Source organism: Ptychodera flava, chromosome 14, assembly GCF_041260155.1.
Source record: "Ptychodera flava strain L36383 chromosome 14, AS_Pfla_20210202, whole genome shotgun sequence".
Classification (NCBI taxonomy): Eukaryota; Metazoa; Hemichordata; class Enteropneusta; family Ptychoderidae; genus Ptychodera; species Ptychodera flava.
The window spans coordinates 22,774,945-22,794,396 of record NC_091941.1 but is presented as its reverse complement, the minus strand read 5'-3'; the positions used below and the strand labels follow the sequence as shown (position 1 = coordinate 22,794,396).

The 19,452-nt window shown below is 37.1% G+C and overlaps 1 protein-coding gene across 1 annotated transcript; it reads left to right on the top strand.

Annotated features, from left to right (window-relative positions):
• Positions 1–5,185: 5,185 nt before the first annotated feature.
• Positions 5,186–18,981, top strand: LOC139149800 (2-amino-1-hydroxyethylphosphonate dioxygenase (glycine-forming)-like). Its single transcript, XM_070721781.1, has 3 exons — positions 5,186–5,450; positions 13,766–13,991; positions 17,790–18,981. The coding sequence occupies exons 1-3, from the start codon at positions 5,241–5,243 to the stop codon at positions 18,035–18,037; spliced, it is 684 nt and encodes a 227-aa protein (XP_070577882.1). The 5' UTR covers positions 5,186–5,240; the 3' UTR covers positions 18,038–18,981.
• Positions 18,982–19,452: the final 471 nt, after the last annotated feature.

Genomic DNA, 19,452 nt, shown 5'->3' with positions numbered 1-19,452 from the left:
ATGTACAAGAAATTTGAGTCGGAAACCTTTTGGAGAGATCTTGCAGAAGTTCCATTGTCAACAGTTCTGATAATATCACTGATATGTTAGACACATGGAATAAGTTATTTCTAGATGTTGTGAACAAACATGCACCAATCAAAGAAAAACGTGTAAAATATCCAAAAATTCCAGAACGGTGGAATATGGATACTGGACCTATCAATCAAGATTAGAGATAAGCACAAACAAAATATATCATTTGAATAATACAAGAAATAGAGAAATAAAGTCAGGTTTAATCAGGGCGGGTAAACGTTATTTTTACAATGGTATGTTGAACAAATGCTGAAACGATTTTTGGAAATTTTTAAACATCTCATTCCACGCTCAAAATCACAGAATCCTACATTTCTTATCATGGAAGGTAATGAAATTTCTGATTATAAAGAAATGGCTGACACTTTTAACAATTTTTTCACAAATGTAGCTTCAGAATACATAAAACAAGCAAACGACAACGATGACCTTCTCAACAAATTTTATAACAAAAACCTTCCGGATGATGCAAAATTCAATATACCATTGCTAAAAGATTCAAACATTTTGAAATATCTTATGAATTTAAATTGTATCAAATCCACTGGTTTAGACCGCATCAGTTCAAGATTTTTTTAAGTTGGCACAGGTCAAATCACACCGAGTCTCACGGCTCTTTTTAATGTAATTATGTAATCACAACAAGTACTTTTCCAAGCCAATGGAAGTCCACTAAAGTAACTCCTCTATCCAAAAAGGGTATCAAAGATAACATCTCAAACTACAGACCTATTTCAGTCCTTCTTTATCTGTCAAAATTGTTAGAAAGACATGTACATGGTCATTTTTATAACTTTCTTTCATTTCACAATTTATTGTCAGATAATCAATCCGGTTTTCGTACGTTTCACTCTTGTCAAACAGCTTAACTAACATTACAAATTCATGGTACCAGGCGATCGATAGCGGAAATATGATAGGTGTTTTACTATGGCGTGCCGATTGTTTCAAAATTATTTGTAATATTTGTGAGGATCCAGAAAAAAAGTCGCTGGGGTTAAAAAAACGAGGGGGGGGGGTCAGCCAAGAAAAAAAAATCGCTAGGGGTGAATAAAAACGAAGGGGTACTGTGGTAGAGAGAGAAAAAATCGCCGGGGTTGATAAAAAAGGAGGGGTACATCCAGAAAAAAATCTGGGGGTAATGAAAAAACGTGGGGGTGGGGTAACATCCAGAAAAAAACCCTGCTGTGGTCAGAGTCTCCCTGCTATGTGTTTCATCCCTCTGTAAATACCAATTTCATATTTCCATGACTCAAAGTTTGAATCACCTTTACTCTTTTGGTCATCATAAAAGGTTGAAATTCTTGCTGGTTGAAACAAAGCAGCTGGTAGCATGACTGAACATGACACCGCTGGGCTACCAGACTTTGGTTTGTCGACTGACACAGTATGGTGAGGAAATGTTTTATTGTTTTTAGAAAGTTTAACTAGAGGTTAAGAAACCTAAATTAGAATTGCCTAAATCTAAATCTAAACTTAGAAAGTTAAGCTGGAAATTTAGAAAGCTAATTAAAACTGCATTTGTCTAAATGTACCCGAGCTGAACTCCAGCTAAACTTTCTAGTTTAACTGGAGTTTAGTTAGGCTCTGAGGAGTCAATTTTTTTTTTCAGCGATATATCCGATAACTACGATATTTCGCTCGATTTAGCATTCTAAACTTTCTAATTTAGCTGGAGTTTAGATCGGCTCTGAGGAGTCCGAAATTTGTTACCATCGATATAATTACGATATTTAATTTTTTTTACTTTTTTATTCAGTCCATCATCCAACAGGCGTTAGCCCAATTACAGGATGAGGTAATAACCCACTAACTCCCCCAATGGAGCACTGAGGAGTAAAGTACCTTGCTCAAGGGCACAACACCGTGCTTGAGTCTCGAACTCACCATCCTCCGACAGTGAGTCCGTTACTTTGGACCTACCGCGTCTTGAACCGGGTCTCGAACTCACCACCCTCTGATAGTGAATCCGTTACCCCCTTCCGTCGGTTCGATTGTGTTCGTCGATGTTGTCTAGCATTGCGTTGTGTAGTTTTAATCCAAACCCTCTAGGGTGTCACTTTCATACACTGACTTACTCGCAGACATGGTTAAACACTGTAACTGTAATGCCTTTATTGCTATTCAGTCAGCGGCTCCATCTGTCCATGGCAATACCTACTCAAGGCAGCCATGTTAGCAAAGAGAGAATTACAATACTTATTTACACATGTCGACAAAATATCTGTATCAAAAATATCATTCTAACTTTAACCAAAACTTGCAATCTCTGTTCAAAAACGCATATCACGGCAAACAGAATCATATTGCGGCATGTTTCACAGTAACTGTACTGACGCTAACAAAATGAACTGTTTCCAAACTCGTCAAAACTGTTTACAGAAATTCTGGGAAAGCAGAGGATATTACTTAGGTTACTGAGCATCAATGTGTTCAAGGCTTAAAGCTGAGAAAGTTCAAATGCTAGACAACATCGACGAACACAATCGAACCGACGGAAGGGGTCACATTAGATAGAAAAACACATTTCCATTAGTTTGTGCAAATTCAGTGTGGTAAAAATGAGGGTCTTTGGTGTATCCTCCCATTTTGACTTACAGGTATAGTAACCTTCTTTCCCACGACCTTGGCTTACAGAAACTATGTCAGTTGATAAGAACAATTGACACGTTTTTATCTGACGATTGTCAAATTATTAGATCACTTGGCACACCCACACAACTATGTACGACCACACTACTCGTCAAGTATTGAAGATGCAAACATTAAAAGGTCTATGGAGAAATGCACGAATTCAGTACTTGTTTGACGTGACAAAGCAGTACATCACTGATTAAACTTTAAACGTGTCGGGTTTTCTATCTCCGTTCAACAAATTCTTCGTATTGTAGACGCCGCCCGTCACCTCCCTGAGTGAGCGCCAAAGAGGTGGGAACTGATCAGCGATGTAAGCGAGCGTGGTGTAGGGGACAATTCACCGAGAGTTCCAATAGGAAACAAACCAACAACTGCTATTTTTACCGCATCACACATCAACTGTCGAGCAGCTTACAAGTTAATTTGGTTGCCCTCCTAGTATTTTATATAATTTTCTGGGTTCTACAACATGTCGTCTTCGTACTAATCATTTTATGAAACATACGTTACCAATATATCACATCAAAGCACAAGTCGGCACTGAGAATTACCTGTTTTCAGAGGCCGTCTCAGAAATTGGTCGCATTTTGTAATTTTTAAATTTCAGTCAAGAATTTGGTTGCCCTTCTAGTATTTTATATAATTCTCTTGGTTCTACAATATGTCGTCTTCGAAACTATCGATCTTCAAGTTCGAAACACGCGTTACCAATATCTCACATCAGAGAACAAGTCGGCAAGGAGAATTACCTGATGTGTGTAATTATTCGGATATATCGCTGGAAAAAATTTGTTCCTCATAACCGATCTAAAGTCCAGCTGAATAAGAAAGTTTAGAACGCTATTTAGATTGGACTAAATATTGTAATTATCGGACATATCGCTGGAAAGAGTTTTGGACTTCTAGGAACCGATCTTAACTCCAGCTAAATTAGAAAGTTTAGAATGCTATCTAGATCAGGCTAAATATCGTAATTATCGGCTTTGTCACTTGGAAAAATTTTGGACTCTTCAAAGCCGATCTAAATTCCAGATAAATTTGAAAGTTTAGAACGCTCTCTAGATCGGGCTACATATCGTATTTATTGGATATATCGCTGGAAGAGTTTGGACTCCTCAGAGCTGATCTACACTCCAGCTAAATAAGAAAGTTAAGAACGCTATTTGGATCGGGCTAAATATCGAAATTATTGGATATATCGCTGGAAAAAATTGACTCCTCATAGCTGATATGAAATACAGCTAAATTAAAAAGTTAAGAACGCTTTTTAGACCAAGCTGAATGTAGTAATTGATGGATGTATCGCTTAAAAAAATGACTCAACAGAGCCAATCTAAACTCCAGCAAAATTAGAAAGTTAGGAACACTGTTTAGATCGGGCTTAATATCATAATTTAGCTGTGTTTAGCTGTGTTTTATTGTGTTTAGCTTATTTAGCTCCCTTTGACAATACACAGAGTTTAGAACAGGAACACGGCGATAGACACAATTCCGCACCTAACTGAACACAAATATGTCAACCATATATTGAGCGGGTATTTATCGTAAAAAAAACCCCAAAAAATGTACAGTTGTCTGACTTGCACTTTCTCCTCGCACAGCAACCGTTCAGTTCAAAACTCTGTATTTCTTTTACATCAGCAATATATGACTTTATCTTAATAGTCAACTGGAGTCACCATGGAGATAAACTGTTAATTGCTCAACACATCACCAGCTATACACTGTAGCATAAACTTCATAGGGCACCATCTGCTTGTGTACTGCAACACTTTTGCATAGGGGCTCTCGTTGGGCTCCAAATTATGTAGCCAGTGTAAGGGAAACCCTGTTAAAATAAAGGAGAGTATACATGTACAGTTTACTCGATCACAACGTTCACTTCTGTCAAGAGCTTGAAAGAAATATCAACGAGGCAGATACAGAAAATCTGCAGTTGTCTGCACGTCAAACTTTTAAATAGATCTCGCCAGATATCGCGAGATTCTCAGCAGTGAAATGCTGACACTGGTGGCGCTGTACAGACTCTCTCGATAACAGGTTATTATTTGGTTTTTACAGACAAGTTGCATTGTAATTTTAATGCATTCACAGTTATGTAGATTTGTTTTGTTTGCGACTATGTTGAAATAAATTTATCTTTTTCAAAACAAGGGTTACTCACTTGCATTAGGTAGGTACATATAGTACCTGTATATTACGATCACAAAAGAATAAACAATTTTTCTATGGTTACACTTACATACATACATACATAAATACATACATACATACATACATACATACATACATACATACATACATACATACATACATACATACATACATACATACATACATACATACATGTCATACATACATACTTTTTGCCAACCTATAACTCCCCATTGTCATACATTTATGTGGACAAATGGGAGTTAAAAGTGAGTAGCCCCTGTCTTCCTCTCCACATTTGGGAAAATCCCCTTTATAGCTTAACAATTGTTTGAGTCACCCCAGTGTCTCTGACCCAAAGACCGTAAATAATGACGCCTCCGCATAAACGGCTTGACGAAATGGCGTCTAACACAGGGAGTGTGGTACCTGTCGAGGACACTGCAGAAAAAGTGGCGAAGGAGGTATTTTTGTTGATAAGAAAGTACGGCAACGTGCCGTATATCGGTAGCAGGCTCACTCAAGAGGATCACGCCATACAGTGTGCGATGTTGGCTCGACAACAAGGATATTCGGAAGAGGTAGGGATAGTTTATAACTGGTTTTGACACAACACGATTGGAACTAAGGCTCAGTGCACACAAAAAATAGACGTATAATAGGGCAGTTCTACTCGCAGATGTTCAACACTACCAGTTATTAGCAGTTTGTAGAGCCGTATTCCTATAAGGCCGAACAAAAAATGTTGTGCTGTTCCGATAACCCGACCTATCCTACTTTTTACCTGCCGAGTCGGACCCTTAACTTTTTAGAGCTACGTATTAAAACACGGAAGTAAAAAAGAAAAAGAAAAAACCCGTAAAATGACGCGTTCGTTACTTGGCATTTGATTTTAGCTTGAACGAGGATCTTTTATGTTTTTTTTCCTTTAATATGTATGATAAATTTTTCTTGAAATGTTGTGGCCAGTGTTTGACCGCCCTGAACCCCTGAAAAATTGCATATTTAAAAACAGAAATATTTTGGAAAAAAATTTCTGCCGACCTACCTACCCTATTTTTGAAAACCATGTTATCGGAAGAGTACACATAATTTTTTGGCCTAAGGCAAGTTTTTAAATTGATTCATTTTTAAACGCATCGGTGGTCTTTTTTGATTTATCAGTCTAAACCGAGTTGTGTTAAACCAACTTTGGCCAGGTCAATGGAACCTGCTGAATAGCCACACACGATGACGATCATTAGAGAGTATGCAAATTGTGAATTCCTGGCTATATTTTGTTAAATTGTGAAAAAGTGAGCACGGTGACCTACCAAAAATATTTTTTTCAAAAGTACGAGATATATATGACTTTAGATGCTGCTCAAAATTGACAATACTGGAAAATTAAAATATTCTATAAAAAAAAGTTTTAATCTTTAACTTTTGGGTGTAATGATGGCAAATTTGGTAGAACATAAATAATTCCATTCGGTCACACATTTTTTCATTAAATTACTGTCTTGAGGCTACCGTTCAAAGTTTTACTTTTATGTGATTTTACGGTGAGAATGTGAAAATTTAGAAAATCAAGCATGGTGACCATCTTTTTCTTAAATATTTAATTATTCTCATATGCCAAAATTCAAAAAAAAAAAAAAAAAAAAAAAACCTGAAAACTTTCAAGTTTCCTGGTCTTCCATATCATGTGTTGCTCTGGTCTGATCTTATGTACAAGTATATGTCACTGTCATGAGCGTCATTTGACCCAAACTCTTCAACTACATCACCGTCAGTCAGACCTGTCTCTGTTACTGCCTGTATGCAGTTACACAATCTGATTAAAATCAGATGTAGAGTACGGCGACGTCTACTTAGCGTACGCGGTATTCTCTTGCTGTCGCCTCTCGCTACGAGGCGACAGCAAGAGAATACCGCGTACGCGTAAGTAGACGTCGCGGTATTCTCAGGCGACAGCAAGAGAATACCGCGTACGTCATACGCGTATTTTAAAGTAGACGTCGCCGTACTCTACATCTGATTTTCATCTGATTGGCAGTTACAGTGACACTGCAGTGGCAAGTCAGTATTAACTTTGAGAATTTTGGCAATATTTTTGTTCAGTTTTTACAACCGTGTTCTTGTTCTACTCCCTACAGCATGTTGCCCAGTATTCAGCTTGCCAACACAGTCTCTGTATTTGTATCATTGACATTGACAAATGACTTTCACTCTTGACTCTAATTTAATAATCATCCAATACATATTTATATATAAAGGGTTTGTCGACAAACTGAATATTGTGTGTTTCAGCATACTGTAGGGAGACAGCAAGAAACTGTATTTGATATAAAACTAGAAAAATAAAAATATGTACTTCCTGGAAACCGTTGTAGTAACCAGTCATTCAGGATGTTTTGCACCTTGTTCGACCCCGCCCGATGTGAAGACAAAGAGATTCCATGTTCACTAAGAAACATGAAGTCATTCAATTTGGTAGTTTTATTTTGCACTGCACGCTTGGTGTTCAGTGTTTCCGCCTTTCGTAGTAATATTTTAATGTGGCCAGAAGCGCAAAATAAGCATATTTTTGTGTAAATTTGGAAATATTTGACTCAGTGATGACGTATTCTGCCATGTGGAAAGGAAAGAAGTCTGTACGAAGCGATTGCGCAATACTAACAATGCTTTACAGTGTTCAGAAACCTGAAGCGCGTGATTCTAACAATCATAACTGCAGCATAGCGAAGAAACCGTGAAATTTTCAATACCGCTACCTTTACGACTTGTGTCACCATAAAAATTGGGACGTTAAATAGCAATGCTGCAAATATTATTATTTTTGACGGAGAGGTGTTGATGTTGTGGATTTACTGATATTTCGATTTCCTTTTGAGAAAATATTAATGGCATTCATAACAAGGAAAAACGGGTAAATTAAACAGGTAAACTGTTTTGAGTCAGTTGGCGATGATGTCGTACAAATTTTAAGTTAAGTACATGACGGTGTCATAAAAATGGACTGAAATATCGCAATGAGAATATGAATAATGACAACTTGTACTATATTGCTAATTTACACTAATTGTTGCTCTTACAACCGAAAGTGAACTAGTGAAAAGGCTCTGCGCCCAATACTTCAGCAATGCTAACTGGCAGCGTACCATCTGTGATGTTCCAGCCATACAACGAATAATACAACGGGTCTTTGTCGTATCTGAACCAATCAGAGCGCTGGATTTGCAAGTATAATTTTGGGTCTGATGTCAGCATGCTCGGAAATTGCTACAGATCCGCAGCAAGCTCGGAAATTGAAACGGTCAACAAATGTACAATAGAAGAGATATTTGTTCACACCAGCGACTGTCAAATATCACCCGACAACTGATTCGTTACAAGCTAGTATTCGGAGCCAAATAGACACGCATCTTTTGAACAAGTGAATGTTTGTCGGGCGAACTCGGTCTTCTGTCTTTGTCTTTGTCTTTTATGTAGTGATCTAACCGCGTACTAGGTGCAGACTGGTTACCACAACTGTATCCAGGAAGTAGGCCTACATGGGACACTCCATTACGAGGCAGCGAACACTGCTGAATCATGGATGTAATGAAGCTTACACGATGGCACAAGACAATCAATCACAGTGCCATGGGATGAACATTACATTGATAATGAGACCGAGGAGAAAGAGGTCCAGCCAATCAGTGAGCAGTAAGCGGACTTCATAGGACCGCAAACACCAATCAGTCGTGTTGTTGTTGTTGTTGTTGTTGACAACAATAAAATTCAACTAAAATGACTAGTTTATCGTTGTTGTTTGAAACGTAATATATTGTCATAAGAAACCAGAGAATGGCGAGAGTTGCATTGGGTCAGATAATGATAGTGTGTAAGTAACATAGAAAGAAGCAGGAACTGACGATGAGTGATGTTGTAGAACTTGTACTTGTTTATTGAATACACAACCAAGGTTATCCCTCACGGCCCAGCCACTGACACATCAGTCTGTGAGTCTGTCTGAGTGTGGCTGCATGAGTCAATGCCCTTGCCTGACTTAGTCCTGTCTCCCCTCTGTCTTTTTTTGAGTGTCCTTTTTTCAGACAGTATCGTGGCTGTCGGATACTGACGCCATAAAGAACAAAAAGATGATATACAATACTTTGATTTCTACCGGCAATAGAAAAGATACAAAAGTACAAATTACTTGCCAGTGCGTGGCATGCTACAATTCTTTTGTTTCAAACCCACGCCATGAATTAATCAAAATGATAATAACAGCTCAATATTACAAGTGGTCGAAATACAATAGAACACGGGGGTAGTACGCAGAGTAGCTGCGCCTTTGTGGCGATGACCCTTGGCTTGAGCGCGATCGATATACGCCACAGCAACGCTGCGATATCACTGCTACGCGCAGAGTACCTCCATGAGGAATGAGTTAGTTATTATTCTGGGGAATCTTTTAATGTGTAAACAAACAAGGAAACAAGGAGCCAGAGTTCTTTGTGCTCTATCCTGCAGCAGGCTGTACAACTTATATTTTTCCGAAAACCATTGTCGTCATTGTAGGTTACCGTCGTCAAATCGAAAGTTCGGGAACATCGGTTAACAGAAATATCGAAAAAAATCGACCTGAATAAGGTCCAAAGGTTAACGATAACAATGGCAAATACTGGTACATGTACTCTTTGTACTAAAAAATATTGACAAAAAGTTTGATGTAAAGGGCTTTTCTCAAAGACCCTTCTAGTCTTCCGAATTCATTTTACACAGTATACTGTGCCTTGGCAGCTTCACTTTTCTTCATACATTGGTGATAAATTCTGTAAATATCATTGATTACGACATCATCATGTTTATATCCTGAAGCTCTCTAATATGTAAGCATCATTGTTCTGTACAGTTTCCACATGAAATAAATCTTTCTGGCTGCTTCCCTGCTTTTCTATTCTTTCCTGAGTACACAGTGCGTGATTACCCAAACAGATTTGGTCAATAGATTTGAACAATTTTCGCTTAATTCATGGCTGAATTGCCACCCGGGCTCACTTTTAAGCAAGCCTGTGTGGAGAGGAAGATGGGGTCTCTCAATTTTTGGTGAGAAATATCTTGAAATACCTCTCAGATTGCACCATTGCACACATTAATTTCTTAAAATTTTCGATGCGAGAGGGGGACACCCCCTGTAGAGCAGTAATTTGTAATACTGAAGTAAATTGTAATAAAATTTTGCGGTAATTTGTAATACTGCAGTAAATTGTAATCAACTTTGGAGTAATTTGTAATAATAGAACTAGCGCAATTTGTAATAAAATTTGGAAAATATGTGATAACAATCACTGCAGTGATTCGTTATAAAGTTTGGAGTAAATTGTAATTAAGTTTTTTTTATGAACCAATCTCTAATTTGAATGGTTGTACTAGTCAGTGAGCAGACGCTGATTACATATCCTTTTATTTCGAGCAAACATATGTATAAAGGAATTTAATGAGGGCAACTTCACACATCGGCTCTAACAAGTTTGTTTAGTATTACGATATGGTGAATAAAAAGATCATTTGAGTTATTTTGTGCGGAATACATGGCGTGACACCGATGAATCGATAGTGCTTTGACCCTAGTCATGTGATCTGAGTCCCCGGTAAACCGTTTTGTTGATTGAGTGATTTGTCTTAACGGTGTTTCGGAACCAAAATGGGGTTCCTTCATCAGTCGCTCTCTTGTTTTTTGTATCCCCTTCGCTTGGTTGTGTGATAAAGTCATCTTCGTCCTCGAAGAGGAGAAGCCAGATTCGTTATTGAGAGAGTTAGCCACTATTGACTGACTCTATAGTGAGCGATCCGGTGTGTGGTTTCATATTATAATTCACATGACCCAGCATAGACCTGAGTTTCTGGACAGACATAGGTTTACTTGGCGGTGTTTCAAGTGGAAAATATCCTATACCTTTACCATTTCCAATGATTTTTCTACAAAATTTCGATACATTGCAGAACTTTTGAAAATGTTCCAATCATTATTGCTCTTAAAGAAATGCAAGAATCATAAGCCTGGAAAGGAGTCACTACTATCGCTCCAGGTATAAAACATAACCAATGAACTCCTTGATTGTTTCGAACGAAACTTTAGTGAAGTTTCGGTTCTCAGGAAGGATGGCAGGGCGCCCCCTACCGTGGATAGATAGATAGAAGGCAGTCTGTTACCTGAAAATCCATCTATGCCTTTTACATGTTAAAACTTTCCTAAAACATGATTAAAAGAAAACATGTTTGCTCGAAATAAAAGGATATGTAATCAGCGTCTGCTCACTGACTAGTACCACCATTCAAATTAGAGATTGGTTCATCAAAAAAGCTCATTACAATTTACTCCAAATTTTATTACAAATTGCGCTAGTTCAATTATTACAAATTACTCAAAATTTTATTACAAATTGCGCTAGTTCAATTATTACAAATTACTCCAAAGTTTATTAAAATTTACTGCAGTATTACATATTACCGCAAAATCTTTTTACAATTTACTGCAGTATTACAAATTACGAAAGTATTATAAATTCCTGCTCTACACCCCCTCTCGTGTTCTCTTACCTTGAGGTGTTTTAACAGTTGTACTAGTAAAAAACAAATGTTATTGAAAACACCTCTAACACTGCATCAGACTGCACCATTGCACCCATCAATTTCTCAAAATTTCCCACGCAAGATAGGGCACACCCCTTCTGACACTCACGTGTTCTCCCCCATGTACTTTCGAATTCTGCCCAGTCAGATATCCTAGTGAAAACCCTGTCATGATACCTATCGAAATTAAACAAAACTATATTGTTGGATACTGGTTAAAGCGTGAGATTTTATATCTGCATTTTGTTGTCACTTTAAATTTCATTTTGCTGGTTTCATCGTTTTCAACCGTCATGAGATAACCGATGATAATCAAGCAGGGTACGTCAAGATTTGAAAGGTCTTTACTATTGATGTATTATTGTAAATTTTACAAATGCATGTACTGATATTTAGCTTTTCTAATGTGGGGGGGGGGTTCAGTCAAATTTTCTGAATTAGAGAGGGGGTTACTCAAATTCATCATGGTTGGCGGGGGAGGGGTTACTCGAAATTTCGGAGTTTCCCCATGAAATTCCTCCGACCCCCAGGTCGTAAATAATGACGGCTCCCTTATATCGGTCTTCTGTTCCCCTACCTTTGTGCATAGTTCCGACTACCCCTTTAATTATGAGCTGTTGAGCTCATGAGTACATTTGACCGAAATGTTTTATGTTTATAAACCCTCAATTTACTACACAGCTGCTGAAATATTCTGTAGCAGTCACTATTTACAGCTGGGGGTACAGTTTGCGGCCATTCAGTTGTTAGAAAATGAAACCGTGCAAGTCTTCCGCATCTCTGCTATCATGTCATCTGCTTTGATCGACGCGACACGATGTCGTTCCATCGGGACGGTGCTACTTTCACGAGCAAGGACGATTGCAAAATGGTCAATATACGCTCAGAGGTGGGGGAGAGAAAAGGGGGCCATACGCGTGGCATCCACGGTATTATATGGTTGACACTTAAAAATAGCTTCAAGTAAAGCCATTCACAAAGAAACTGCAAATGAGGACCAAACGAACGCAGATGCCGTCATCAAAATTAAGGTTCTGCAGTATAAGGTTGTACAAATCCTTAACACTTTGACGTTGTAAATTCTAAAAAGTTAGTTTGATGAAGTGTGGTTTTGCAAAAAAAGAAGCACGTGACGATCAAAAATGTCCGGTATGTCGATCGTCATACGGGATATCGATACATCGGTATGTATGGGAATGAACCGAAAATGTAAGAGTGAAAATCAAACAGGAAAGTAGGTTATTGCAGAAATACCGATATGTCGATGTACTGATTTCTACTAGATTAATCGTTTGGTCGCGAAATGCTACGGATTATTCTCCTTATGATTATCAGATTAATCAAACCGGTAGCAGGTGATTTAGTTGCATAAGAATTTACATGTGTGTGATTACACAGTAGTATAATGTCTAACACAATGGTGCTGTATGATAATTTTTCCAATCCATCTACAACATGATCCAAAAACATTCAAAAAAGTAGTAAGTAGAAAGGAAATTACTCTCCTAACTCTCTTTAACTTGGTCAACTTGCTTGTGCACCTCCCTCTATCTTCATGTTAGTCATACCGGGCTGGATTCAGTGAACAAATTAGTATATCTAACATCTAGAAAAATATATTTAATGAATATAAATCGTGTATTTACTACTCATGTGAAGTGATTATGAGTGGCGTAAGGTTGTAGTTTTAGTGTAGTGTTGTGATCGTGGCAAGATTGCAACATCTTCATATATCCAATGTGTAGTACCCGGCATTTGAGAAGTCTCACAGAAATCAGAGACACAAAAATCAGTCACACGCAGACAAACATACAGACTAACACACGCAAACCGCTGACATTCGGGCCACTTGGGGGCTGCGCTCCGATATGTCCCAATCATATGCAGAAAATATGCTTCGGGTTCAAACCATGTCCCTCGGCCATCAACATGTTCATATATGAGTCTCAAACTTGTGTAAAACACCTGTTTCAAAAGGTTGTCCTCGAACAAACCATATCAGCATGTGGGAAAAATTAACAGTGTCTTTCTGTTGATCACAAAGGTCTACAATTTGTTTACGATAAAATAGACAGATGAGTCCTCTATCAAAAAAGTTTTCTCTTCGGGGGTTTAGAATGTTATCCTAGAATTGACGTTTTCCATTTATGACACCAGACACTTACTTTCCACTAGGGTCTACCCTCTTTTTATGTGACAGCAACAATGAGTATTCTTTGTCTGAAATAAATTGCGACCATGTATAATTCTAGGTTTCATTTTTTCTGACATTTTTGCGCTATCAAATTACCAGGTTATCATAGGAGCTTTATTACATGACATTGACCACATGGTGGGTGTTGACCAAGATTTGGAGCCGATGGTAACACATGAATTGGTTCTAGGATCTCAAGACCATGAAATTGTCGGAGAGCAGTTCCTGAAGGAGCTTGGATTCCCAGATAGCGTAACGTCGATTGTCAGAGGACATGTAACAGTAAAGAGGTATTTGGTCTTCAAATACCCTGCCTACTTTTACGGTAAGTGTCACAATTGACCTACAGTCTGTCCTTATCAAATGATGTGGTAAAGTGCTTTTGCTGGGAACACGATTGAAACTAATTTAAGATCATTGGATTTTGAAGTAATGTCGATTTAATCTACAAATGTAATCTCATCTGCTTTTCTTTTCACATTACACACTTGTTTTTATGAGTAATTTGCTATTTTGCAACATTCAGCTATACAGCACCTAACACTTTTAAGAAATTTGAAAAATATGAAAATCCAATTATCCCCAATTAGTTCCAATCGTGTTTGGGGCTGGGGAACATTGAGCAACGGGAAAGGGGGAGATGATGTAGGTGGTTGAATTGATGACCTTCGTGTACTGTAAACTCACCAAAGGTTATAGTGCTACTGAGTACTTTTGTCACAGCAAAAATCAAATTCATGTAGACTGACCACATCTCTTTTTACGTAAAAAAGTGGAGTGATTATTGTTGCAACCTGGGGAAAATGCTGTGCCTGCAACATGCGTCTAATATATGGGTTTATACAACAATTTTTGTGTAACCCTACATATGTCGTTTGACGGAAATTCCGAGGCTTCTTCGACTAAATGCATGTAGAAGGATACAACTCAAACTAAGTGGCAAAGAACTGTCTACAAACATCTAGGAAAACAATGTAACATTTACAAGCTAAGGGACTGGACATAAATTACAGGGGGGGGGGTGGGCCGGTGTTTTTCGAAAAACCGCTGCGTAAAAAATAGTGACCCTTCAAAAGTTCATGCACAAAAATTAGTGACCCTCCCCCTTATCCGTGCATGAAAATAAGTGACCCTCCCCTGTTACTCAATACCCCCCCAAAAAACCCGCAATGTGTTAAAGACCCCTTCTGACTTGCTATACTTTTTAAGTCGCCCTCCCGAAAGGAAGGCAAAATGTGGCCGATATAACGCGTTGTCCAAGAAATATCAAATCATATGTGTGTGATAATTCATGTAAATGTACTTTGCTTGAAGTGGCAGGTAAAAAGTGCATGCCTGTACAAAAAATGTAATTTTTAGATTTTATCGATAATGTTGATTCACTATACATGTAGTCGACTATAAGAAAACTACGAACGTGTATTTTCCAGTATAAAACGAGCTATATCTGTTCATATACAGATGTTTAATAACTGATATAGATATACTTGATTAGCATGGGTTGTTTACAAGTGCACATGTGAACAAGATATTTGATTTTGGAATTTCTGTCAAAATGTTGATCCACTATACATGGGAGTCTATGACAAAACTATACATGGGAGTCTATGACAACACTGTCAAAAAATTTTCAGAATTAAAAATATGCACTATTTGTGTATATATGAACCCTGAATAATTGACATAATTGTGCTTGATTAGAAGAGGGTGGTAACACGTGCATCTGTGTACAATAACTTTGTTTTTGGAATTTCGCATGAAATGTGGATCCATTATACATTGTAGTCTATGAAGAAACTATGAATAATTTTTTTAAATACAAAACTTGGCAAATCTGTGTATTTATGTATGCTTGATTATTGATATTTATGTTCTTGATTAGACTAGAGTGGTTACAAGTCCATGTGTGTGTAAGAAATTTGATTTTGGAATTTCACCGAAATGTTGATTCACTATACATGGCAGTCTATGGTGAAACCCTATGAATAATTTTTTTCCAATACAAAAATAGGTAAATCTGTGCATTTATGTACACTGAATTATTGGTACTAATGTTCATGATAGACTAGAGTGGTTTCAAGTCAATGGTTGTGCAAGAAATTTGATTTTGGCATATCACTTAAATGTCGATTCACTATACATGGCAGTCTATGGTGAAACTATGAATAATTTTTTTCCAATAAAAAAATAGGTAAATCTGTGCATTTATGTACACTTGATTATTGGTATTAATGTTCATGATTAGACTAGAGTAGTTTCAAGTCAATGGGTGTGCAAGAAATTTGATTTTGGAATTTCACTGAAATGTCCATTCACTATACATGGCAGTCTATGATGAAACTATGATTAATTTTTTTCCAATACAAAACTTGGTAAACCTGTGCATTTATGTACACCTAATTATTAGTATTAATATTCATGATTAGACTAGAGTGGTTTCAAGTCAATGGTTGTGCAAGAAATTTGATTTTGGCATATCACTTAAATGTCGATTCACTATACATGGCAGTCTATGATGAAACTATGAATAATTTTTTTCCAATAAAAAAATAGGTAAATCTGTGCATTTATGTACACTTGATTATTGGTATTAATGTTCATGATTAGACTAGAGTAGTTTCAAGTCAATGGGTGTGCAAGAAATTTGATTTTGGAATTTCACTGAAATGTTGATTCACTATACATGGCAGTCTATATGAAACTATGATTAATTTTTTTCCAATACAAAACTTGGTAAACCTGTGCATTTATGTACACCTAATTATTAGTATTAATATTCATGATTAGACTAGAGTGGTTTCAAGTCAATGGTTGTGCAAGAAATTTGATTTTGGAATTTCACCAAAATGTTGATTCACTATACATTGTAGGCTATGAGGAAACTACAAATAACTCATAGGTTATCTGATCCTAAATTGTTATTCAAAAGTTGTTCGACCTGAAGCTTCCAGTTGTTATTGATGACACTATGCACTATTCTGAACAGTTTGTATTCTGTCACTGTCCTCAAAAAATTAAAATATGTACATACAGCGACATGAACGTTTCACACCGACCTATACCCAATGTATTGTCAATGGGAGAATGATGTCAAATAAGTAATCTCCCAAATTGTTATTGAAAGAGTTATTATAGGGGACAGTTATGCACAATAGTGTTGAATAAGTAGAAATCATGACAACTTAAATCAATGTGGCTGCTTGGATCATCAATACATTGTTTATTATACCTGAAATTTGCGCCCGAAGGGCGCGCCGAAAATGGTAATGGCAGAAAATGAAAGTACCAGGAGGTATTTTTTCTTTTTTCAGTATTCCATAACGTGCACATGCAAAATAATCGCAATCATACCAATCCATAATCCAATAACACTAGGTCAAAATTTGTAAGACAATAGTTGTAAACATAGACACAAAACAGCACAGAACAGACAGTAAATAGACGGTACACAAACAAAGTCAAATTCATGAAAGAAAGATATATGGACCTCTGGCCAAAAGACCAAGAAGTGATGTCAGGTGTTTCGAAAATAGTAAGCGCATCCTGCCCCACATGTGGCACCCGCCATATATCAATCTATAAGTCAGATAGGTAGTGGTCGCTAATTTCAGCAATTTCGCAATTTCAGCTTTGATGCATGAAAAAAGGTGACCCTCCCCATTAGGCTTGCACAAAATTTTATGACCCTTCAAAAATGCTTGCGCGAAAAATGGCGACCCACCCCCAAAAAACACAGGCCCACCCCCCCCTGTAATTTGTGTCCAGTCCCTAAATGTAAATTATCATATATGTCAGTCTCACAGAAATTCACCCTTTAGCTATTGATAATCTCTGCATTTTAATCAAATTAATCATGTTGACTTATGACAGGAAGTTGCTATGGCTAGCTGTCGTTTTCAATGCAACTAGTACATGATCGTTTTCCATGAATACGGAAAGGAGTAATTCAGTGTGGTTGAACTGTCCTCGCTTGTCCTATTTCTTTCGCAGAATGTACAAAAGAGGTCAGAATTTTCAACACGATTTTACACTTTTTAGACAAGCAGATTTTCATAAAAAGTCAAGAGAAAACAAAGCATTTTACAAGAACTACAGTTTCAACGTTTACACTTAAATCACACAGGTCTCTCTGAATCGAGTCACATGCATTTTGACGGGCAAGGTGGTCCCATGTCCAAATCGGAGGCTGAAGACTTCGAGAGACATCCACTGTTTGAAATCTTCCTCAAAATGCGAGAGTGGGACGTAACTGCTGAAGTACGTTTCATCAAAGACATGGATGATCTGCATGTCTACGAGGAAATGTGCCGGAGGGTTTTGGTGAAGCACATGAGGAACGACAAAACTAAAGAAGTTGACTTTCAGAAATAGTAACCAGAGATATGTTTGCATGGAAATGAGCACTTTTTTGCAAAAGTTTGTCGGGTGCTAGATTCAAAGGTACATGACAGGGATTCTTAAATTTTAGAGATTTATGTAACCCTACAGGCTATACTTATGCAAGTACTGTGATAGTTAAACTTTACTACTGGGTAATTTACTAAATCATTTAGAATATATAAATAGAGGAATTATTGTAATTTATATATTCAAAGATCATTGTAATGGGCCAGTGTTATCTATTCGGGTAATCCTTTCATTCAAATATGAATTATTTACTATTTTATCAACTTAAAATGCCTAAAATACCTTGGTGTCGATCTCTCAAGTCTTGCCGTATTTTGATTACTGCAATATACGACAAACTTTAACTGTACTACAAGTACACTAATTTTTCAAATAATTCTTCTGACATGGCATGTTCCCTACACGTTTATTTTTACTGGTAAAAACTTTTCTTTACAAGTGAATGCATAAAATGCACAATGAATTGACACAGCTGACGCTGACATTCACAAACCCACGAATCTGTTGATTGCAACAGACCACACAGAGATGGTTTGAGTATGACCATAAAAGGAAACAGAAAAATAGTGTCAATGTCACTGTGCTCCCATTATACTAAGTACAGTAAAACACGTAACATTGCATTCGTTCAGAACAATTACTGAGAAAGTTCCACTGCAAATCAATCTTATACCCCAGCAGATATGAAATGCTTCACATCATAATGATATGGGCACCTAATTTGAAAGTGATGGGATAAACAATTTCTGAGAAGATTTATTAACCAAAAATGGCAAAAATTACTCCCAAAATACAAATTTCACAATAATTTCAATGAATCCTATTTTGATCATCCCGACGAACCTGTAGACCACATCTTAATGCAATTAGACGATTGGCTTCAGAGAAATTTTTTTGACATAAATGGCAAAAATAGAGAAAAAATTCATTAAAAAGAGAAAACAGCCAATATTGGCATCAAATTAATATGACTAAACGTGCGTGGCTTAAAGGGACAATGTCTGCCATTTTTCATGAATTTTGTTTGATACAAGATACTACTTATTAACACGATTGGAACTAATTTGGGATAATTGGGTGGTGAAGTAAGGTCGTTTTAACCTGCAAATGTAAGCTCATCTGTTTTTCTTTTAAGTAACTCACTTGTTTTTGTGAGTAATTTGTAATATTGCAACGTTCAGCTATATGGCATCGAACATTTTTGAGAAATTTGAAAAATATGAAGATCCAATTATCCCAAATTAGTTCCAATCGTGTTTATTTTGTTTGACATTTTGAAAGACACTGAATGAATGGGTGACCATGCACATATTCGACCCCGGTTTTAGACAGGATACATGAAACCATCACGAAAATGAATTAATGGACATGACAATTAA

Excerpts from the sequence above, each read along its gene's own strand:
- LOC139149800 (XM_070721781.1), top strand. The coding sequence starts at position 5,241 with ATGACGCCTCCGCATAAACGGCTTGACGAAATGGCGTCTAACACAGGG. Across the intron at positions 5,451-13,765 it reads AACAAGGATATTCGGAAGAG|GTTATCATAGGAGCTTTATT; the intron begins GTAGGGATAGTT and ends TCAAATTACCAG. Across the intron at positions 13,992-17,789 it reads ATACCCTGCCTACTTTTACG|GTCTCTCTGAATCGAGTCAC; the intron begins GTAAGTGTCACA and ends TAAATCACACAG.